This window comes from Physeter macrocephalus, chromosome 4 (genome assembly GCF_002837175.3).
Source record: "Physeter macrocephalus isolate SW-GA chromosome 4, ASM283717v5, whole genome shotgun sequence".
Taxonomy (NCBI): Eukaryota; Metazoa; Chordata; class Mammalia; order Artiodactyla; family Physeteridae; genus Physeter; species Physeter macrocephalus.
The window spans coordinates 403,810-427,709 of record NC_041217.1 but is presented as its reverse complement, the minus strand read 5'-3'; the positions used below and the strand labels follow the sequence as shown (position 1 = coordinate 427,709).

General features: G+C 48.1%; 1 protein-coding gene across 11 annotated transcripts in view; it reads left to right on the top strand.

Moving 5' to 3' along the window:
- Window positions 1-23,900, top strand: part of PPP1R12B (protein phosphatase 1 regulatory subunit 12B) — a 221,015-nt gene that overhangs the window by 71,088 nt on the left and 126,027 nt on the right. For 4 of the 11 annotated variants that reach the window (XM_028488214.1, XM_028488218.2, XM_028488212.2 and 1 more), the window contains exons 1-11: window positions 1,370-1,419; window positions 1,790-1,908; window positions 8,666-8,825; window positions 9,993-10,137; window positions 11,155-11,229; window positions 13,095-13,174; window positions 13,847-14,040; window positions 15,091-15,182; window positions 18,645-18,757; window positions 22,531-22,613; window positions 23,481-23,707. In XM_028488214.1, coding sequence (XP_028344015.1) covers window positions 1,385-1,419; window positions 1,790-1,908; window positions 8,666-8,825; window positions 9,993-10,137; window positions 11,155-11,229; window positions 13,095-13,174; window positions 13,847-14,040; window positions 15,091-15,182; window positions 18,645-18,757; window positions 22,531-22,613; window positions 23,481-23,707 — 1,323 coding nt within the window. In that variant the 5' untranslated portion in view covers window positions 1,370-1,384. Of the gene's footprint in view, window positions 1-1,369; window positions 1,420-1,789; window positions 1,909-8,665; window positions 8,826-9,992; window positions 10,138-11,154; window positions 11,230-13,094; window positions 13,175-13,846; window positions 14,041-15,090; window positions 15,183-18,644; window positions 18,758-21,353; window positions 21,555-22,530; window positions 22,614-23,480; window positions 23,708-23,900 lie in introns of those variants that run through there. The other 7 variants (XM_028488215.1, XM_028488219.2, XM_028488213.2 and 4 more) reach the window with 5 other exon arrangements.

Here is a 23,900-nt window from a genome sequence, read left to right as displayed (position 1 = left end):
GTTGTCCTGAAGTAGCTTTCAGCCCGCTGGGGCAGTTGCATCAAGATCCGTGTATGTCATGACAGAAGCGCAGACTTAGTGCTGGGGAGGACGGGGTTCAAGGAAGGAGAGCGAAGATGTGGTTGGTGAGAACAGGCGAAGGCATTTTCAGTGGACCTTGAAAGATACGAAAAGCTTCTAGCAGGGCGCGGAGAAGGGGCGGGTGTTTCATCAGTCGGGAGAGACTACTCAAGCTGTGGGAGGGACTGAGTGACAGCGGGGTGCGTCTGGGGACAGTGAGGCGGTGCGTTTGACTGGAGTAGAGGGTACGCTTCCATCCAGAAAGCATTTATCGAGTGCCTGCTGTGTATATTATCTGCATTTTGACTTTTCAGGGTTGGGGAGGTGTGGTTGAATGTCCTCTTTGTCCTGAAGCGGAGAGACCAAAAGAGAGGCGCTCTTGATTAGGGAAATGAGGGGCAACAGATGGACAGAGGACTGGGCCTCAGTACGGTTAAGAAAACACATGGAGCAGGTTAGCCTTGGAGGAGACAGTGCTTGTTTCCGTCTGAGTCTGTGAGGGAAAGATGGACAAAGCTGAAAATGAGATGAGTTCATGTAAGTGGAATCAATCTGTAAGTTAAAAACATTTATTGAAGCTCTATTTATACTAGGTACTAGGCAATGAGAAAGCAAAAAAGTGGTCTTGATGCAGTCTTTGTTGATTCTCCTCTGCCTCCTTGAATACAGTGGCCACGCATTGATTATCCTCTTAAGACCTTCCACAGTGTCTAAGATGTGGTACCTTTAAAGGCAGGAGGGGACCGGTACATGCTTACTGAATTGTTGATTCGTTGAAGTTTAATTTAAATGGTTTTTCTTTCTCCTTTAAATACTTATATTTGATAGAGCTCCCAGCATAATTGGGATTCTCACTGGCCCAAAAGTAACTTGATTTAGTGCCAAGGTGAACTAGACTTGAATTCAAAAGACTGGGGCATAACCTCTGCCATTTGCCCCCCAATAATACCCACCTTGCCTACTTCATAAAACTGTTTAAGACTCATTGTATAATTTTATGTGAAAGTACTTTGAAAATCGAAAAGGATCTATGTAAGGTATTAAAATCGTCAGACCTTTCTTCTTTAGAATCAAGTATTATATTTCAACATAGAATCTAATCATTTAGAATAGAACAATTTGTTTCTTCAGTAATTTAGTTTCTTCTTAGAGTGTAGATTTCATGTGTATGGCTGGTTGAAGGGAGAGTTTTATGGAGGCGTAATTTAGGCAGATTCATGAAAATTTTAATTCACCCTTTATTTTTCTGTTTTCATGCTCCAGCACTACTTAATATACTCTTAATGTGGCATTGGGAAAGTTTCTGTGAGAATTACTTCTTTACATGTCTTCTGGGAACGCTCATTCTCAATATTACAGGTGTAGTAAGTCCTTTTGGGAGCCTGCGTTTGGACCCCAGGGATGGTGGACGAGCTTTAGGGATGCGTGTCTTCCTTGTGATATTTAGAAAGTCTCTTGCTGTCCACTGGGAATGAGAGGGTGGGGGTTAGGACCATGAGTGTGAACGAAATCCTGCTTGTGGGCGTTGTTCTTACCGAGGAATAGGGAAGCTTTTGATCCTAATTATTGAAGGCTAGTGGAGTTAGAAATTAACAGTGGAATACCTTATCTGGGACCACATTACAAACTCCAGAGCAGAGGCCGTGCTCTGCATCGAACCCCAGGGATAGGAGTGTTAGCTGATGTTAGACTGGAGAGAGAACCTTGATTCTGGACCTTGTCTGCACAGGTATTTCATTAACCATGGAGCCAGCGTGGGTGTTGTGAACAGTGAAGGGGAAGTCCCCTCTGACCTCGCAGAAGAGCCTGCCATGAAGGATCTTCTTCTGCAGCAAGTGAAGAAGCAAGGTAAGCTAGGGGGTTAGAGGGGCAGGTGAGGCTCTGCTGTGCAGGGCCGTGCGCTGTGGTGTGATAGGAAGGTTGGGTCTACCCGCACCGCGCTAGTCATCATTGCCCACATCACATACCCTCTTAATACTCACACAAGAGTAGGCCAGATGCCAAAAGGAGGGCCAGTCCTTCCTTGTTTTTGCCATTCTGGGGCTGTGTACCCATTGTGCAGTTAGGCGACCGGGCTGTTCTTTGGTGATGCAGGTCAGACTGAGGAGGGCCACGAGCGTGTCTTACTCTGTGTGCGTGGTGTGGACTTTGCTTCGCACTGTGGAGTCTAGAGAAAGGATGGGATACAGTGTCCCTTTGAGTACTGGCCAAATTCTGTTTATGACTTTGAATCTTTTCTCTTGATGAGAGCTGAAAGTGGTGCTGGTTGAGGTGTTTATTACAACCTCTGAAATGATCTTTAACCATACTAATCATGAGAATTATTCTGGTAGTTTGTCACGGTAAGGAAGCTAACTTAGAAGAATAAACTCTGAAAGAACTTATTTTCTATTTTCAGAAGAATCCATTTCAGAGACTAGGTCAGGATTCTGCTACCGCAGGTCTTTGGGTTCTTTTAGTTAAAAAAGTTGCAAATAACACTCGTTAGGTAGCAGGGAGGACAGGTCTTAGGGCATTTGCTAGAACCACCACAAAACTGTGTGGACATGGTTTATAGCGATGTGTAGTCTTTCTGTTAAACCACTTTACCCACAATCTGCAGTTGAGTCCAAAAGATTTCTCTCCAGTGACCTTTTCTGCCATGACGCTTTAGAACAGTCAGGGCCAGTCCTGGCCATATCCGTTTGCTCACATGTTATCTAATGTAATACAGTAATCAATCACCATTACTGCTCACATGTGTTACATGTTATAGTTTTTGTGTCCTGTTGAATTGAAGAACTCTATGCCTAATTTACCATCATGTCCCACTCGGCCTTATCTCCTCAGATTGGTGTTACAATTTGCAAATGACTTTTTAAAAATAAACTGGATTTTTAATAGTAGTTTTGATTTTAATTTCTGACTCTTCCATTAAGGAGTATACTCTGTTGGAAGAGGTGTTCGTATGAATGCTTACCTTTGCAGCACTGTTAACTCTTTGTGTGTGGAATTCTGGTCTGTTCCAGATCAGTTACCCCTTTCAGTTCATCGAGAGGATGTAATAATTGTGAATACAATACATGTGCACCCGGCATCGGAACAGCTAAATATATTAAGCAAATACTGACAGAGCTGAAGGGGGAAGTAGACAATAATACAACGATAGTATCCTGCTTTCAACAATGGATAGATCATCCAGGCAGAAAATCAACAAAGAAACGCTGGACTTAAACTATCCTTTAGACCAAATGGACCGAGTAGACATACAGAACATTCCATCCAACAGCAGAACAAACATCCTTGCCAAGTGCACACAGAACATTCTCCAGGATAGGTCATATGACAGGCCACAATACATGTCTTGGCAAATTTAAGAAGACTGAAATCATACCAAGTATATTTTCTGACCACAGTGGTGTGAAACTAGAAATCAGTAGCAGGAGGAAAACTGGAAAACTCACAGCCTGTGGAGATTAAACAACATGCTACTGAACAACCAGTGGGTCAAAGAAGAAATCAAGGAACAGCTAAATATATTAAGCAAATACTGACAGAGCTGAAGGGGGAAGTAGACAATAATACAACGATAGTATCCTGCTTTCAACAATGGATAGATCATCCAGGCAGAAAATCAACAAAGAAACGCTGGACTTAAACTATCCTTTAGACCAAATGGACCGAGTAGACATACAGAACATTCCATCCAACAGCAGAACAAACATCCTTGCCAAGTGCACACAGAACATTCTCCAGGATAGGTCATATGACAGGCCACAATACATGTCTTGGCAAATTTAAGAAGACTGAAATCATACCAAGTATATTTTCTGACCACAGTGGTGTGAAACTAGAAATCAGTAGCAGGAGGAAAACTGGAAAACTCACAGCCTGTGGAGATTAAACAACATGCTACTGAACAACCAGTGGGTCAAAGAAGAAATCAAAAGAAAAATCCAAAAATATCTTGAAACAAACAAAAATGAAATACAACATACCAAAACTTGTGGGAGGTAGCAAAAGCAGTTCTAAGAGGGAAGTTTATAGCGATAAATGCATGCCTTAGGAAAAAAGAAAGATCTCAAATAACCTAACTTTACACCTCTAGGAACTAGAAAAGGAAGGACAAACTAAGCCCAGAGTTCACAGAAGGAAGAAAATAGCAAAGATCAGAGCAGAAATAATTGAAATAAGAGACCAGAAAAACAATAGAAAATATGAATGAAACTAAGAGCTTTTATGTTTTTTGAAGAAACAAACAAATTGACAAGCCTTTAGCTAGACTAAGAAAAAGACAGAAGACTCAAATAAATAAAATGAGAAATGAAGAAGACATTACAAACAGATACCATAGAAATACACAGAATCATAAGAGATTACTGTGAACAACTGTGTGCAAACAAATTGGATAACCTAGAAGAAACAGGTAGATCCTCAGAAATATGCAACTTACCCAGACTGAATCAGGAAGAAATAGAAAATCTGAATGGATCAATAACAAATAAGGAGATTGAATCAGTAATCAAACAACAAGAAAAACCCAGGACCAGATGGTTTCCCTGGTGAATACTACCAAACATTTATAGAAGAATTAATACCAGTCCTTCTCAAACTCTTCCCCAAAAATTGAAATGGAAGGAACACTTTCAAACTCTTTTTACAAGACCAGCATTACCCTGATAACAAAGCCAGATAGGTACACTACAAGAAAAGAAGACTCTAGGCCAATATTCCCAATGAATATAGATGCAAAGATTCTCAACACAATATTAACAACCTGAATTTAGCAGCACAATAAAAGGATCACACACCATGATCAAATGGGATTTATCCCTGGGATGCAAGGATGGCTCAACATATGCAAATCAATAAAAGTGATATACCAATTAGTAGAATGAAAGATAAAAATTATATGATCATCTCAACAGATACAGGAAAAGCATTTGACAAAATACAACATCGTTTCATGATAAAAATTCTCAACAAACTGATTGTAGGAGGAGTGTCCCTCAACATAATAAAGGCCATATACGACAAGCCCACAGTTAACATTATACTCAGTGGTGAAAGGTTGAAAGCTTTTCCTCTAAGATCAGGAATAGGACAAGGGTGCCCACTCTCACCACTCCTATTCGACATAGTACTGGAAGTCCTATCCAGGCAAGAAAAAGAAATAAAAGGCATCCAAATCAGAAAGGAAGGAGTAAAATTGTCTTTGTTTACAGATGATATGATCTCATGTATAGAAACTCCTAAAGACTCAAACAAAACACCGTTAGAATTAATCAACAAATTTGGTAAAGTTGTAGAATACAAAATCAGTATACAGAAATCAGTTGCGTTTCTATACGATAATGACAGCCTATCTGAAAAAGAAGTAAAAAATACATTCCCATTTACAATGGCATCAAAAACAATAAAATACTTAGGAGTAAATGTAAGGAGGTGAAAGATCTGTACGCTGAAAACTGTAAGACTCTGATGAAAGAAGCTGAAGAAGACACAAATAAATGGAAAGATATCCTATGTTCATGGATTGGAAGAATTAATATGGTTAAAACATTCATACAACCCAAAGCCATATATAGATTCACTGCAATTTCTATCAAAATTCCGATGGCATTTTTCGCAAAAATAGAAAAAACAGTCCTAAAACTTGGTACCACAGAAGACCCTGAATAGCCAAAGAAAGAAGGCAAAGCTGGAGGCATCACATTTCCTGATTACAAACTATAGTAATCAAAACAGTATGGTACTGGCAGAAAAGTAGACACATAGACCAATGGAACAGACTGCAGAGCCCAGAAACAAACCCTCACATATACGGTCAACTAATATTTGAACAAGAGAGCCAGGAAGACTCAATGGGAAAAAGATAGTCTCTTCAATAAATGGTGTTGGGAAAAACTGGATAATCACATGCAGAAGAATGACGTTGGACCCTTATTTTCATGCTCACAAAAATTAACTCAAAATGGAGTCAAGTAAGTCCTGAAACTATGAAACTCCTATGAGAAAACCTTCTTGACGTTGGTCTTGACAGTGATTTTTTTGGATGTTACACCAAAAGCACAAGGAACAAAAGCAAAAATAAATAAGTGGCTCTACATCAAACTAAAAAACTTCTGCACAGCAAAAGAAACAATCAACACAATGAAAAGGCAACCTACGGAATAGGAGAAAATATTTGCAAGTCACATACCTGATAAGAGGTCAATATCCAAAATATATAGGGAACTCATACAACTCAATAGCAAAAAACCAAACAATCCAATTAAAAAAGCAGAAGAGCTGAATAGAAATTTTTCCAAAGAAGACATACATTTAATGGCCAACAGGCACATGAAAAGAGCTCAACATCACTAATCGTCAGAGAAGTCCAACTCAAAACCCTAATGAGCTATCACCTCACACCTGTTAGAATGGCTGTTATCAAAAAGACAAGAAATAACAAGTGTTGGGCTTCCCTGGTGGCGCAGTGGTTGAGAGTCCGCCTGCCGATGCAGGGGACGCGGGTTCGTGCCCCGGTCCCGGAAGATCCCACGTGCCGCGGAGCGGCTGGGCCCGTGAGCCATGGCCGCTGAGCCTGCGCGTCCAGAGCCTGTGCTCCACAACGGGAGAGGCCACAGCAGTGAGAGGCCCGCGTACTGCAAGAAAACAAAAACAACAACAACAAAAAAAAACAAGTGTTGGTGAGGGTGTGGAGAAAAGGGAGCCCTCCCACACTGCTGGTGGGAATGTAAATTGGTGCAGCCACTGTGGAAAACTGTATGGAGGGTCCTTAAAAAATTAAAAATAGAACTACCATATGATCCAGCAATTCCACTTCTGAGTGTATATCCAAATGAAATGAAATCAGAATTTCAAAGAGATATCTGCACGCCTGTGTTCAATGCAGCATGATTCACAGTAGCCAAGATAGGAAACAACCTGAGTGTCAGTGTATGCATGAATGGATGAAGAAGACGCGGTACCTGTATATATATATCTGTTTATACTGTAGCTAATAGAATAGTATTCAGCCTTGAGAAAGAAGGAAGTCCTGCTATATACGATAACATGCATGGACCTTGAGGGCATCATGCTAAGTGAAATAAGTCAGACAGAGAAAGACAGATACTGTATGATATTGCTGGTATGTGGAATCTAAAAATGCAGAACTCACAGAAACAGAGAGCAGAATGATGGTTTGCAAGGGCTGGTGAGTGGGGGAGATGCGGGTCAGAGGGCACAAACTTCCAGTTATAAGATGAACAAGTTCTGGGGAGCTAATGTGCAGCAGGTGACCATAGTTAACAGTACTGTATTATATACTGGGAAGTTGCTAAGAGATCTTAAATGTTCTCACCACACAAAAAAAGAAATGGTAATTATGTGAGGTGATGGAGGTATTTAATAACTGCTGTGGTAATCATGCACTATATAGGTGTTGTACACCTTTAACTTATACAAAGTTATATGTCAATTAAATCTCAATAAAGCCGTAAAAAAAAAAAAAAGAAGAAGAAGAGGGGCTTCCCTGGTGGCGCAGTGGTTGAGAGTCCGCCTGCCGATGCAGGGGACGCGGGTTCGTGTCCCGGTCCGGGAGGATCCCACATGCCGCGGGGGAGGCCGCAACAGTGAGAGCCCCGCGTACCGCAAAAAAAAAAAAAAAAAAAAGAAGAAGAAGAAGTAAAATAAATCCGTTCCCTCTTCCCCCCATCCTTCTCCTCAAATCAGACAGATAATCCTCAGGTAGTTCCCAGGGTCCCGTTCAAGAATTGAGAGGGAGGGGAGCAGACCATGCGCAGGTAAAGCCTGCCAGTGAGTGTGAGACTCCTTGGGCGGGTGTGTTTGTCCTAGGAACAGGTCATTATTTTATGCACCGGGGAATACCCCACCCCAGCTCCTTTTCACAGACACAGAGGTTGGAGAGTTGGTGGCTAAAGGGGGGCACGCTGGGATTTCGTCCGTAATGTCTTAAAGGGAAACAAAATCCACATTCCCTTGGAAGTTTCACGTGCATCACCTCCTCCTCGGCTCTAGGGCTTATAGCTTCAGTCAGTGTCTTTCCCTACACAGGGAAATGAACTTCAGAGGCAGTTAATTTTTTAAAGTATATTATACCTGAAACTAAGAGTTTTGATACCAGTCCTAAGGTGTAGTGAGTGGGAAAGAGGCGGACGGGGACAGCTCTGATGCGTTCTGTGACCTTGAGTGAGGCACCTGACCTCTGTATGTTTATTTCCTCATCTGTTAAGTGGGGATAGCAGTATCTGTTATATTTACCTCAGAGGATTGTGGGGAAACTAAAATGGTATAACGTGTAAAAGGACTTTGAAATGTGTACTTTGTACAAATACTATAATATAAAATAATATCCCCTTTGGTTTTTATGTTCTTAAAATTGAAAACACTGTTAAGTGTGGTCCCTTAATGGATCTGCCATCAAGTACTGTTTAACCTGGTGATTTAACCCTGATAAAACTACTGATGAGTCTGTAAATGTCATGGCTCTTCTAAATGAAGATAAATCTGCAGACTACCCCACTTGATGACTAAACTGCCATCAGTGGTTGTATTTAGGATGTGTTTTGAATCTAAGGGACCTTTGGTGATGCTGGCTGTCTGGGTCTGGTTTCTGCAGGGGTCGATCTCGAGCAGTCGAGGAAGGCAGAGGAAGAGCAGATGCTGCAGGACGCCCGCCAGTGGCTCAACAGCGGGAAAATACAGGACGTGAGGCAGGCGCGCTCAGGGGCCACCGCCCTGCACGTGGCCGCCGCCAAGGGCTACTCTGAGGTCCTCAGGTAACGTCCATGCACGTGGTCTGGGCTGCACAGACCGGGAGAAGAGGAGTTGGTTTGGACGCGGGATGGATTAGGTCTTCAGCTGTGCTGCGTTTCTTTGCTGCTTCCCTCCTGGGCCACGCAGTCTCTCCCTCTGTGTTTGCCGGTACTCTCCACCTCCCTCCCCCGGCCGCACCGCCCTCTAGCTTCTCCTGACGGGTCTGATGTGAGGCAGAGTTGAGCTGGACTGGCCTGAAGGGGACCTTGCGTGACGGCCTCCGGCTCCACGGTTCACCATTAGCACCCCTGGCACCTCCTCTTCTGGTGACACGCAGGACAGAGCAGACTCGCGATCCTTTTGGTCCTCTTTGACTCGTTAGGTTAATGACATAGGTCTTGAGTGTGCGCATCCAGCTGGAGTAGGACGGTCACACGTACACAAGGAATCCGGACTCTTCTCTGCCTGTTCCCCTTTCCCTTTCCATCCTTCCCCGCTTTGTGTGGCTCTGCTCCTGGGCTTGCCCAGTACCTGGGCTGCCGGGGGCACCGCATGTGTCCTTGTTGCCAGATGCTCTCACTGCCTCGTGTCCCACCCAGCGCGAGCTTCCTAGTCTGTGTGGTGAGTGTCGGTGCGCCTTTCTGCCTGGCAGCATGTTCACGTGCTCGTTTCTTGGACGACGTCTGGAGGCCCACGATGTAGGCCGCCTGCGTCCGCCCGGTGCCGCCAGGGCCTCAAGAGTCACTCTGTCCTCCACGCACACAGCTGGGCTGTAGCCTTAGCGTTAGCGAGGGGCCCCTGCACGTACTCCCGTGGAGTTGGAGGTGCGAGCGTGGTGTCCGGGGAAGACCAGCCGGAGAGCTAGTGAGGGAGTGAGAGAATCAGGTGCCCAACAGCCCCTTCCTGCGCTGGAAAGCTGACAGCACCCCCGACGGAGCTGAGCTTGGCACTGGCTGGCCTCAGGCGCCTGCGTGGTGCGACATGGGTGTGCCAGGGAGCGCCGCGGCCTCTGGGCGAGGGTGGTTGAAACTTACCCGTGGCAGCTCTCGGGCAGTAGCTGGCGCCGAGCTGTGCCGTAGAGGCCGGGTGGCGGCGCAGGGCAGGGCCTGAAACGCCAGCTGCGTGGCCGCTGGTGTGGCACGGAGCTCTGCCACCGAGCACGTAATGGCTGGTTTGGGGTTTCTCCTCAGACTTTTGACTCAGGCTGGCTATGAGCTCAATGTCCAGGACCGCGACGGCTGGACCCCGCTCCATGCCGCCGCACACTGGGGCGTGAAGGAGGCGTGCTCCATCCTGGCAGAAGCCCTCTGTGACATGGACGTCAGGAGCAAACTGGTTAGTGAGCGCCACCCGCTGACGGGGCTCGGGAACCAAAGGCTTCAAGTCCCTGCTAAGTGACCAGGCTTGGGCATCCCTGGTAGCTGCAGTTCGGCTTCCTGCCCCGTTATCCACGCAGACACGTTGCCTTTGTAAAATAAAGCTCTGCTGAGCCGGTCTGCTGATTCTGTTTATGCTGAAGCCCCTAGAGCAAACACACAGGAAAAAAAAAGATGTTTTTCCCCTTAGCAGAAATGAGCAGTGGGGAAGCCCAGGGCCACTCTCCGTGGTGCACTGTGAAATACTTTGGTTTTACTTTTAATTCAGAGACTTAATAGCTGAGCCCCAGTCACACCCAGTTGTTAAAAAAACGTTATAACGATGAGATCCTGCAGTTTGGCTGAAAGTAGTCTTATTCAGCCTCACTTCAAGCAGTATAGAAGTCCTGCGACTTCTATCCCTACATCTACTGATGTTCTAGGAATCCAGAGACATGGCTTTTTGCTTAGTAGATGTTCTTATCTACCTCCCATCTCTCCTGACCCAGGGTTCATTCTCGCATTATGGGTTAGGGTCCTTAACTGTGCTGCTTCCTAAGAGATGAGCCTTCTCTCACTTAAAGGGAGATGATTCCTGTGACTTAGTCTTTAGCGCACCCGTGCCCTGGACCTCCTTCGGAGGCTTCTAAGAGCCCTTTGTTGAATTTATCATAGCAATTAAGAGCATTTTAGAATAGGTACAAGTAGAGATTTCAATTGATCATTTGCCAAGAGGCAATAAACATTAGAAATAATGTGGTGATTTCCTCCATACAGCTTTACAAAATAGAAAGCCCTGTATTTTAGGGTTTGCTGCTCCTTGCTGTGTTTCCTCTGTGATAGCTGAAGGTATTACCACGGTGTCGAGTAGGCTAGTCAGTGAAGCGGCTGTCACCGGAGTCAGAGGTATACAGCGGACACCCACTAGTTCTCTGATAAAGTCCCGTGATCGCTGTGCCTGCTTCCGATTGGTCGTGGCACCCCTTTTCTCTGCCAGGGCCAGACACCGCTTGATGTGGCTGACGAGGGCCTCGTGGAGCACCTGGAGATGCTGCAGAAGAAGCAGAGCGTGGTGAGTCGGGGGCCAGGCCACAGCACAGGCCACACCGGCTGCAGTTTGCCCGCCGAGAGTGGGGCTGGACGTCCCTGCATTCCAGCCATGGCAGTGGTCCCCCAGGAATATCCACAGTCTGTTAGAAGCAGATATCCCAGGAACTGTTGTTGCTAAAGTCCGCTTGTTACCTCCTCATTATCTTAGAGCCTTCAGGCAGCTGAGAGGCAAACACGATGACAGCGTTGACTTTAGTTACCCCTGAGCTCTAGAAAATGAGCGCGGTGCGTTCAGGTCAGATAGGGGTAGAGTGCAAATAGGGGTAGAGGACACCTCATAACTTTTCCTGATTGACCGAAAGGACTTCTTTGTTGAAAGAAAATTGATTACAGGGGGGGATATATCTCTTAAAAAGCAAACAGACCCACAAAAACTAAAACATTTGGCATTGGACGGTGCTTGGTCAGTGATTCATATTTATTCCATTCATCAGGTATCCAAAATTCAGTCCTCTTCTCCCTCTTCTTCTAGATCTTTGATGGTTTGGTTGTCTGTGCCCTTCTGCTTTGTGCAGCGCAGGAGGACCCTGTAAGCATGGTACCCACGTCCAGACTGCAGGGTGGAAAACCCTGCCAGTACTCGGGTGAACAGGGAGTGAGTCACACTCTACCTGAAAGAGGGAGGAGTAATTAGGTGAGGAGGATAAAGTCAATCACATCAGGGGCTTGAGACTCTCCCCTTTAAGCAGAGTAGGACAGAAAAAAATCACTGGCTTTCCTTGCGTTTTCCTTTGCACGGGCTGTGTCTCAGGGCGCATGAGCTCAAGTTCAGGAGAATGTGAGCAGCTAAGAGCAGTTCTGAATGAAAGGCCCGTGCGGTTCAGTGACGGGACAGATCAGCTGTCCTGCCCTCCCCTGTGCTCAGCACCGTCCGGACTGGGAAGCGGAGATGCTCATTTCTTCAGGGCTGGCTGGGAAAGCTGCAGACCCAGAGCACAGACGCAGCTTGCGGTTCAGTTGGCTCCTCTGATGAGCAGCTGTCCTGCCCTCCCCTGTGCTCAGCACCGTCCGGACTGGGAAGCGGAGATGCTCATTTCTTCAGGGCTGGCTGGGGAAGCTGCAGACCCAGAGCACAGACGCAGCTTGCGGTTCAGTTGGCTCCTCTGATGAGCAGCGGGGACCTATTTCTGAGCAGCAGCCTTCCTAATATAAGATTGTAATTCGCATGGTTAGGTGTTGGTTGTTTTTTAAATTTTTTATTCTGACATAATTTTTAAGCTTACGAAGGTGCTGTGGAAATAGTAGAGAGTTCTCGTGTATCCTTTACCCAGCATGGTTCAGTCTTTGAACATGAGTAATATCCTCGCTAAATAACATTCCTCTGCTACTGGGAATGGTGCCTGCCTTTGCCCCCTGCATAACTTTGGGGTCCAGGGATTTGGGTACATTTTGTCTAGAGCATGTGTCTAAGTACCAGACAGTTTTTTCCAAGGGCTTATTTCCCATTTGGCACCTGCTGCTTCTTTAGAACCGTTGCCAACTTAATTCAGTATGTGGCTCATAAAGAGTTCTTTCAGAGGTACTTCTGGCGTTTGATCCTTTACACCTAGGTTTTTTGGGACGGTTGTGTTTGGATATTTGATGGGGCAGTTTTCATTGAAGCTCTAACGCCGTGGATTTCCTCTTCTCGTTGAATGAGGATCTTTCTCTGTCATTATCTTCCAAGGAGACGCGGCACACAGCTGACGTGTTTCCCTTCTCCCCAGTCCTCTCCTCCCCTTTGGTGTTGGTCCAGTAACAGGGCCATTTTAGTTTTTCTCATGGCTTCTGATTTTTTTTTTACCAATAGTCAATGTCTTCCCTTTTTTCTGTTTTCTCGATTTCCAGCTTCGAAGTGAAAAAGAGACACGGAATAAGCTCATTGAGTCAGACCTGAACAGCAAGTTGCACGGTAGACTCTTTAAGAAGTAAGATATTTGGGTTTGAGGAATGTGATGAGCCCTGCTGAGTGTGACACGTTTAGCTTGAGAATTTATACAGTGAGGAGACCCCGTGTTTGTAGCCAAATGATCTTGAAACACGTGGGAATATTTGAGGGGCAAGGAGGTGAGTGGCATTGACTTGTGGGGGGGGGACACTGAGAGTGGGTGGGCCTGTTTTAAATTTGTGAATTAACGGAGACTGTGTGCGTTGCTTTTTTCCCAGCTTAAGGGTTCTTAGTCCCAACTGCTTCCCTAACTAGAAGGTCTGAGCTCAGGGGCCGTGTCTGTTTTGTTTATACCATACTGTTGCCTAGCATGGTCCTGGTGTGTGAGAAGCACTCGGTAAACATTAGTTAAATGATTTAAAAAAAATATTTACCTGCTCACTCATCATGAAGATGCATAGCCCTCCTTGTTCCTGTGTGTTAAACAGGCTGGATCTTCTTCCGTCACACTCTCAAATCAAATACTAACCCTTAGTCAGCAGGAAACCCAGGATTCAGAAGAATACGGATGTAAAGGAGGATTTGAATATATTTCTGTTACTGCTTCCACACAGAGCTTCACAGACTTGTCCTTCTCATACCGGATCCCCAGGGAGCGTAGGAAATGGTGTGTCCTTTCTGAATTACGCTCAAATTGTCATCTTTAACTTAGCAAAGAGAAGATGCTCTATGAGGAGGAGACACCAAAGCCGCAAGAAATGGAGGATGAAAACAAAGAATCCAGCAGCTCCAGCTCAGATGAGGACGAAGGTGAAGATGAGGCTTCTGAGTCAGAAACCGAGAAGGAGGCGGGTGATGCCGAGACCCCCTGTCCCCAGAGCACGGGGGGTCACTGCTTGTCACAAGGCAGGTGATGCCAGGGCCCTCAGGTGGAACCGATTCCCTAAACAGAACCTCCGAGTCTTTTTCTTTTTCCTTCCCATTATGTGAAGCTCCTTCAATTCCTGATTTGGGGATTGAAGAAGGAACACAATCATATTTACCTCTATGACTCTTATTGATGATATACATCAAGTGGAGCTTCTGATGTTCGTTATATGGCGAGACAGGAGCCCCAGCGGTGAGGGTTGGGCGCTGAGCGTGGTTGGAGCGCCAGGCTGTACATGAGCCTGCGGTTTTGATACACGGTAAGGCAAACACTTAGAAAAGAGACGTGGGGGTTTTGCTGAGTAGAGGTTCACCTGCCACAGAGTAGTTCTCGTGGATAATTGGGAGCTCGTGATAAACTAAGATTTCACCGTGCCCATGTCCTGCAGTCACCGGCATGTTATTTCTCCAGACTGGTGTCCACGAGGAGATGCAGTGTTTTCAGCGAGAGGACCAAGTTAGAGGGAAGAGTCCACATTCAGGTTGCATCAGTAGTAAAGGCTGTGTTTCCCTCTGAGCTCTGCCCTTGCCAGCTGCCCGTCACGAAGATGCTCCGCCCTTTCTGTTTCCTGGGCCCCGGCTCCTGTAAAGTGGGTCTGCCTTTACCGACGTGGTTGCTCTCAGTTGCAGGAGAGCACTGCCTTTGTCCACGTCTCCGTCTCTCAGAGGAAGTTAGAGACCCTTGCTTCTGTAGAATAGACGGGCCCCAGCTAGGTCTGTAGTGTAGGAGACGACCTTTTGTTCACTGAGTCTTGAATTGCTGTTCTTCAGCAGGCACTGCTTGCTCTGGAAATGCCAGTGTAGTATCTGTCAAAATCTGTGCGTGTTCATCTTTTTAATATTTGTATTGTTTACTGAGTGCTTACATGTCTTAGGCTTCCAGTATTGTCTGGAATGAGCATCTAGACGTGCTCCGTGCCGGATCACTGTGTTAGCTGCCAAGGTGTTGGCGGAATGGGAGGGCACTGCCTGGGCTACTGAAATTACCCACGACGTGTCCACAGGCCTCAGGTCTCTTGTTCCCTGCAGCCCAGCTCCACGTTGCTGTTGGGGTGAAACACCCCGCACCCCTTGATGATGCTGCACTCCTGTTCAGAAACCTTCCTGACTCTGCCTGCAGAGTAAGTCCCAGGCCCTGGGGCCCGGCCTTCAAGACCTCTCATAGTCTAGCCGCAGCTGACCTTTCCAGTGTCGTCTGTAAGGGCGGATGCGTGCTATCCAAGCTGGATCGCTGGAGTTCCCAGACAAGCCTGAGTGTTCTACCCCTGAACAGTTATTCGTGCTGTGGAATTTGTTCCTGGCCATCAGATGTTTATTGCATGATTTCTCGCAGAAGCTGTAGGGTCTGCCAGATTGAAGAGTCCTTCTTTAGGTTTTTCCTGTACAGGAACCTGCAGAGGAGGGACCCCTGCCTGTGCTCTCACCCCCTGTGTGGCCCCCAGCACTGCTCATTCCTCTCGGTTGCAGCGTCCTTGGGCTGGGAATTCCAAGTGTGTCACTCCCAGGTCTCAGCACCGCACCTGGCACGTGACAGGCAGCCACATCCACTGAATGTTTTGTTGAATGTGTCTCGGGGACGTAGGGGGCTAGGACGGGGTGTACATGAGTAAAGCCCATGTCACGTGAGAGAGGTAAATGCAGCCAATGGTGTTCACTGGTGCAAAAGACTGCATTGAGTTTGGGGGTTTATCGTGACACTTTAGGGTGGGGATCAAGGAGGCGGAATAGAAGGGCACAGAGCTCACCTCCGCCCACGAATAAGTCAAAAATACATCTACACATGGTACAGTTCTCACAGAACATAGTAACACTTCACATTTGTGTCGTGCCTATTTATTTATTTATTTATTTATTTATTTGGTTGCGCCGTGTCTTAGTTGCAGCACATGGGCTCCTTAGTTGTGGCATGTGAACTCTTAGTTGCAGCATGCGGGATCTAGTTCCCTGACTGGGGATTGAACCTGGACCCCCTGCATTGGGAGTGCAGAGTCTCATCCACTGTGCCACCAGGGTAGTCCCGATATATGGCTTTTTAATTTGCGAGACACTTAACACTTTTTTATTTAATCCTTACACCCACACTCTGAGGTGATGTATTATCGCCTCCACTTTTTAGAACGGGAAAGTGACCCCGCAGGTGAGGTGACTTGGGTCTCACAGCTGTGGGTGGAGTGCCTGAGCCCCCGACTTTGATCTGGGCTCCTCGGGGTAGCAGGGGCAGAAAGCTCACTCTGGGGGCAAGGGCCAGATTTCCCCAGGGGAGGGGTTGTCAGAAAAGAGCTACATAGTGGGTCTGGGAGGTGAGATGGAGTTGGTGGAGGAGGGGTGGCCCCAGAGGATGTGTGTTTCTGCGTCAGGAAGGCCGGGCAGGAGTGAGGAGGAGCCCGAGGCTCCAGCGGGTCAGTCTCAGAAGCCGGCGAGGGTAGGGAGCTTCCCCGCGCACTTCTGTCTGTGGACATTTTACTCCTGGCTCAGAGCCCGGCTCAAAGCAGCGTCCTTTGTGAAGCCCTGTAGTCACAGCTACAAGGTTTTGTCCCCTCTTCTGACTCCTGTAGCTGTGGTCGGAGCCTTTGTGTTGCTTGGCCTACTTAGCGTCAGCGTTACCTCGGTTCTCCTCTCGCCTGCTCTGCCCTCCCCCCAGCAGCGAGCTGCGGGAGCACTGGGACACACCGTGTGTCCTGCTGACCTTCGTGTCCCTCCTGGTGCCCAACGCCGGGCCTTGTGCAGGGCCAGCGCTCAGCACACCCCGCGGGGCGTGGGGGGCGGGCGGTGCCTGAACCTCCAGGTGCCGCCTGGCACCGTGCGCACACGGAGCAGGCCCTTGTTGAGTGCGTTTCTCCTCTTTTTAAACCTCCACAGGTACAGCCTCATAAAATGACGGTTTCCGTGTGTGTTACATACAAACGTAGTTGTAAGGAATGTTAGTTATATTTTGAGGTAAATGTAAGCGGTTCGATTTGGATTTCTGTTTTTCCCTTTCTTTTACTTATTTGTCGTATTACTTATCTACTGCTGCATAACGAGCCATCCCAAAACTTAGTGGCAGGTAGCGCAACTCTTTGGACACGCCCGGTGTCACAGGTTGGTAGTTTGGGAAGGGCTCTGCCGGGGCGGCTTCTCTGTTGTCCGTGTGGCGGCGCCGGCATGCTTACGAGTGTGGTGGGTTGGTGCGCGGCTGAGGGGTGGCCTTCTCCCTTCCTGGCGGCCTGCCGGGACGTCTGGGGCAGGTGGGCCGTGTGTCTCTTGTCATCGGGCAGGCAGCCCCTGCTCCACGCGGCAGCTGAATTCCAGCCTTCATCAGAGAGGGCGAGCTCCGCGCACACGCACCCTCCAGGCCTCTGCTTGTGTCCCGTTTGCCGATGTCCCAGGGGCCACAGAAAGTCACAGGGCCAAGCCCGGAGTCGGTATGAGGGGTACCACACAGGGTGTAGACTCACCAGGAGTCAGCCTGTGACGGTGTCAGTGAGGTTTGGCAGTGAGCTCCATTTCCTGGGGGTAGAGATGTTCCGATTGTATTCAAAGACTGCCTTGAGTATTCACAGTAGCTACAAAGACAGTGACGTTAATAACAATAAACTGTTTGCTAGGGACTTAATATTGAGTTATGCAATTTAAAGACATTTTATCTCTAATCTGTACGACGACTCACAAGACAAGAATTTGAGTCCCTGATTTATCGGTGAGAAAATAGCAGTTCAAATATGCTAAGTAATTTGCCCAGTGTCCCACATCTAGGACGTGGCTTAAAACTGTCCCGTAGTTCATGAGTGGGTTACCCTGGGGCTGTATTTCTGGAGTCCAGGGACCAGAGGCCCAGCAGCCACTGGACGCAGGCAGACGGGGCTTCTGTCCACGCCCCGTGAGGGACCCCTCCCGCTCATGTCACCACCGTGTCCTACACGACCCTCTGGCTTTATTTCCTGTTGTGACCCCAAGAGCCCTTGTTACTTGGTGGCTGCCTCTTTCCTGACCAGCGGACGTGGGTGTTGTGACTTCCCGGCCCTTCACCGTCCCTCCCGCCCTTCCTCCTGCTGCTGTGCGCCCTCCAGCTTCCTCCACAGCGTCTTCCCTACGTTCCGTCCCTCGGAGGACCTGCCTCTTCTCTGAACCCCCGGAGCACTTGCTGATTTACACCAACCAGTTCAGCACCGGACGTCTTTGACCTTGTGTTGTTACCATGATTATTTTGCATCTTACATCTCTTCTTTTTGTAACTACCCAGAAAGCAAGGTCTATCTTATACCTTCTCTGGCTTTTCCTGCCCAGCCCCCCAAACAGAGTAGATTCTTACTATGTACTTACTGATGAATTTTATATGTGACATATAGTGTGGAGAAGGTTGTCAGCTATACGTGTGGGGATTAGAATTGGCGCCTGTCAAGACAGGAATTCCACTTGAGTCTGTTTTCTTATAAGAGACAGTGGTTGCCAGAGGTTTCATAGTAGTTTGAATCCAAGCATTACATGGCCCTAGTGATCTGTTTTGATAATGGGTAAACCCTTTCTGTTAGCTGAAAAGGACACATACACACAGATAAGGTTTTCATACTTGTACTTGTTGCTTCTCCTGTCTTAAATAACAGATAAAAAGCTGGGAGCCATCGTCAGCCGTTCCAGCTCTGAAAGCAAGAGTAGTGCCGCAGAGCGGACGCCAGCACCAGCGCAGATCATCTCCTCCACCTCTTCGGCCAGGAGAGTGAGTAGTTTGGAATTAATTTGGATATTTCCCACTCTTGCAGTAACATACGGTTAGAAAGGCCTTAAAGGTACATTCATGCTTTTTTTTTTTTTTTTTTAAATTGAATATAGTTGATTTATGATGTGTTAGTTTCAGGTATACAGCAAAATGATTCAGTTATACATATATATCTATTTTTTTTCAGATTTTTTTTCCTTTATAGGTTATTACAAAACACTTAGTAGAGTTCCCTGTGCTATACAGTAGGTCCATGTTGTTTATTTTGTATATAGTAGTGTGTATATGTTAATCCCAAACTCCTAATTTATTCCTCCCCCCCTTCCCCTTTGGTAACCATAAGCTTGTTTTCTATGTCTGTGAGTCTATTTCTGTTTCGTAAATAAGCTCATTTGTATCCTTTTTTTTAGATTCCACATATGGTTGATATCACATGGTATTTGTCTTTGTCTGTCTGACTTCACTTAGTATGGTCATCTCTAGGTCCATCCATGTTGCTGCAAACGAAATGATTTCACTCTTTTTTATGGCTGAGTCATACTCCGTTGTATATCTGTACCACATTTTTATATTCCTGCCTTAGTCAGCTCAGCTGCTATAACAAAATACCACAAGCGGGGTGGCTTTAAATAGAAGTTTATGTCTCACAGTCTGGAGGCTGGAGATCCAAGGTCAGGGTGCTGGCAGGTTCAGTTCATGGTGAGGGCGCTCTTCCTGGCTCTCAGACAACCACCTGGTCTCCAGGTATGATCACACTGGGGTTCAGGGCTTCAGTATTTGGATTTGGAGGAGTGGACACAATGTTTGTGTCCATGACTTTGCCCACGGTATATTTAAAAAAAACTATAAAGCCATCACCCAACAGATTTGGCTGCAGTTTGTTTAGATGACACAGGCCCTAGTAACCTGGGACCAAGGGAATGTTGTCAGGTGTCTATTTTCTTCGTAGCTGAAGTTGAGGTGAGCGTATGTGAGGCTCAGGCTGGGCTGGGAAGATAGCCAGCATCCAGCCTTGATTGTTCTGACGACTGCTCTTCTTCTTTTACTTCTCATGTTCCCTTTCACTCTCCTGAGTTAAGTCCTTATAGTCGGTGAGGAGGAGAGAGCAGAGGTTGGAGCGCTTGTTGAAGTGCGCGAGTGCCTCCGGCAGCCTCCCCGGGCCGCTCAGAAGCCGCCGGCTCCTCGCCGCTGCTGCCCGGCGTGTGGGGTTGGCCCGAGCTCTTTGGAGTGCAGCCCTTGGAGCGCTCTGCGCTCTGCAGGTGTTAACTTTCTGATCTTCTTAGAGCCTCGTGAAGGTGCGGCTGGGATTCTGGTGTCCTGTGGAAACGAGGAAGCAAGAGGCTCAGCTGCGCGTTGGTTTCTGGGAGCGTCCAGCCTCTTAGTCCTGCACACCCCCCCCCGCCCCGCTTCTGCGCGTGGCTAAATTGCCTGCTTTTTTGAGAGGAAACGTACTAAATTTAAAAAGACACAAACGCACACCCATACTTACTCCACTTTGCTGAAAGAATGCTGGGCAAGACATTTTTCCCCTCAGAACCAGGGTGGCTTATAAAGAGCTGACAGGATTGAGTCTCTGAAGCTGGAAGGAATACCGTAAATATATCCATTCAGGTGATCGGGTAAAAGAGAAAAATCTAAGCATGGTTTTACATTTCTATTGCGTTTTCACAATGCCCGGCGGTAGAGGTGGCCTGGTTCTGGAGAAAGACCGACGCTTCTAGCAGAGCCCCCCACGGCCCAGGAGGAGGCCCACGGCTGATGGTCTGTAGACCAGGTGTGCCCCAGCCTGGTCTTCAGGCTGACACTAGTCTGTGATGTTTTCTGTGGTTTATAGCAAGATGAGATGGTTAAGGACAATGTAGGCTTTCCATGAAGCTTTCTTTTCTAATGTTAAAATTACTTCTCTCTCTCGTTTTTTAATGAAATGATGGTACCGGAAATGGTAATCCATTTCTGAAAGCTGTTCTCCTGGCAAAATTTAAAAACTGGCAACTCTATGACTTGTACCATTTTTTTTTTCTTTTTTGATTTTGCTGCTCGCTGAAATCTGAAATGCTTAGAACTGCTGCCCTCGATCAAATACACCATTGTCTTGAAATAAGCAGTTAGAGTTTGAGCGGAGTGGCCTTTAGCATCTGTGTGCGTGTTCCCTTCTATCGGCTTACCACAGTCTCATCACAGGACCTTGAAACGTAGCGACCCCTTGGCCGGCCCTGTGTGGCCCAGTGTCCACGTGTTATAAGAGGGGTAAGCTCTTTGCCAGGGTTACAGATGGGCACGTGAGGCCTGGAGAGGTGAGGTGTCCTGTCCCCGGGCACCCAGCGGACAGGAGAGGGCGTGTCACCAGGCCTGGATCAGCACTCAGCCCGCTGTTGCATTCCTCAGAGCAGCTCTGTCGGGTGGGAGCCTCTTAGGCTGTCTCTGGCCCAGGGGAAAGGGAGCCCTGCGAGGGCTGGCGGCTGCCAGGTGGGAAAGGGCCACGGTGCCTGGCCTGCCGCGTGCTTCTCCCTACTCCGCCCCGTATCGCCCCACGGAGCTCAGCTGGGGATGGAAAGAACCATCAGGACCTTCCTCTCCTTTGCTTCGTCCCTCGTAGTTCTCCGGCCTTTTCAACAAGCCGGAAGAGCCCAGAGATGAGTCTCCGTCTTCGTGGAGGCTGGGCCTCAGGAAGACCGGCAGCCAGAACGTGCTGAGCGAGGCGGCCAAGTCCAGGGAGGCCCTGCGGGACCGGGGTGCATCCATCCACCGCTCGGCCTCCAGCCCCCGCATCTCCACTGTGCTGGACAACAGAGAAAAGGTGTAGTTTCCTTCCGTGACAGTTCAACCTTGGGAACAGAGGAAAACATTTTCTAGTCCCTAATTTGATTCTGGAAGTACAGAGTCTTTAAAAGGAGACAGGCACGTTGATTAATCATGTAGCTATTTGCTTGCTATTATTTGCTTGGCCAAGAGAGAAAGAAACCCCTTTTCCTTTTGGCATATACCTTCTGTTCATTCTTCCTTCCCCTCCTTACCTAGGGCAAAAAAGTGAGTCAGAAGCATGAAGATTTGGATACGGCCTAAAAGGTTGCTCTGAACCAGTAACAGTAATTTATTCTCTTTCTGTTCAGAAGCAGAGTTCCTTGGTTGGGCTTTCAATCCTAATGAGGCTCGGGCAGAGTAGCACTTAGGAAAAAAAATTTTAGTGTCTCATTTTTTCATTGGTGGATGTACGATCCGGCTACCTTCTCATCGACTGTTCATCCAGAAGGAGCATGTTTCTGTGTCTTCACCCTGGCTCCAGAGTTCACTGGGCTCGCTTGGTGCGCCTCTCTGGGGCTGGGTCTCCTTTAACCACAGACCCCTCGCTCGGTCCTGGGTTTCCGGAGACATGCAGGCCCGAGGTGTGTTGGCTGGATTAGCTCTGGGGCCCATTTGTACCTGAGGCTGCACTTCGAGGGAAAGAACTTGAGAGTGCAGTTGCTGTCGGTGGCTTTTCCGAAGCTCCCTGTCCCTGTGGGGCTGCCGCTTGGTGTAATTTGTGCTGCTCTTTCCTGTTTGATGGTCCTGACCTTTCCCGTGAGCATTATTTCCCGACATATTGGTTTTTAATGGAGGAGAGTTGGGAGTGAGCCTTTGAATGCTAACCTTTTTTAATACCACTCAAACTGGAATTGGTATTGAATCTGGAAGTAAGATTATATAGGTGTATTAAGTTCTGCTTTTTTACCCAAGATGTTTTACACTGTGTCGTACTGTGCCTTCCCTGTGCGTTCCTTGTTTTGATTTTACAGGAGGGAGAAAACAGAAGCTGTTTCAGTTCTCTGGGGCCGCGGAGGCTCAGCGGCGCCGGCGACCCGGAGGAGAAGGAGAACAGGTAGTGCGCACGCGGGGGCCCCACCGCCGTTCTCCCGCTCAGGACCCCTAGCCCTCGACCCGCGCTTTGCCGGTGCTTCGCCCTTCAGGTCGACCCTCCCGCGTGGGTTCGCTTTCGTCCACGGCTGGCTCTGTGCACGTGGGCTCTCTGTCCACTGGCATCTCAGGCGCTCCCCGTGCCCGGGTCAGGGCCTGTCCCCTGGTGAACACTAAACATGTGGTTGTTCAATGGAAGTGATCAACCTCTAATTTGTAAGGGAAGTCTTCCTCATCGGTTAAAATGAACGCGGGCGTGTGGAGGCATCGCTGCATCTCAGAGCAGAGCCTGGGCGAGAGCCTTGCCTCTCAGGGTGCGGTCCCCCAGCCAGCAGCACCGGGGCCACCGGAAGCCCGTTAGCAGCGCTGAGTCTCGGTCCCACCCAGGCCCGCTGAAGTCCACGGGCGCTGGCACGGAGTCCCCTCGGTGGTTGAAAGGCACGTTCAAGCTTGGGAAGGACCTCCCCGGCTTACCAGCCGCGGTTAGGAGGAGGTGCCGGGGCCGCTCCTGGGCATCGCTCGTGTAGGAAGCTGAGGCGGCTCCTGCACTCGCGCGCACGTCCCCTCTGCCTCTCCCGTCCCGCCTCTGCTTGCTTGGAGCGACCCACACCGGGCTGACCCGCCAGGCTTTCTAACCGAGGAACGCAGTGGCCTCTCCTTACGAAAGGGCTCTAGAGCCTCACCATGAGCACCTGGTACCTACTGAGATGGGTTGGCTTTGAAGTTGCTAAAAGGAAGCAGACAGGAAGCCTTAACCAGTCCCCCGTCTGTGCGGGGAGACAGGTGTATGAACACCTATCTCTTGAAAAGGGTCCCGTTGCTGTCTCTGCAGCCACATGCGCTCCGCCTGCCCGGCCCCCCTCCCAGTTTATGCCGTGCCCTGGACAGAGGGCAGGGCCAGTGTTTTGTTTTGTGTCCGTCCTGCATCCACAGAGAGTCGGCCGCTCACCTGGTGCGGAGCGGCCCCCCCGCCCGCCAGCTGCGGAGGGACGGAGCGGAGGGGAGCGAATCTCTGCAGACGGCTGCCCCTTCCACCTACGTGACAACCTACCTGAAAAGGTACCAGGCTCCAAGGCTGGGAGGTGGTTTCCTGCACTCTGGCCATGGGCAGATGGGCAGTAAATGGCATGCCTTTTTAGCACCACAATTAGCACCGCAGAAACGAATTAGCGCCACAGAAACGAATCAAGAACCGAATTGCTTTTGGATTTCTTGGGAGTAACATCTTAATAATTTTAAATCAAAGTTAATT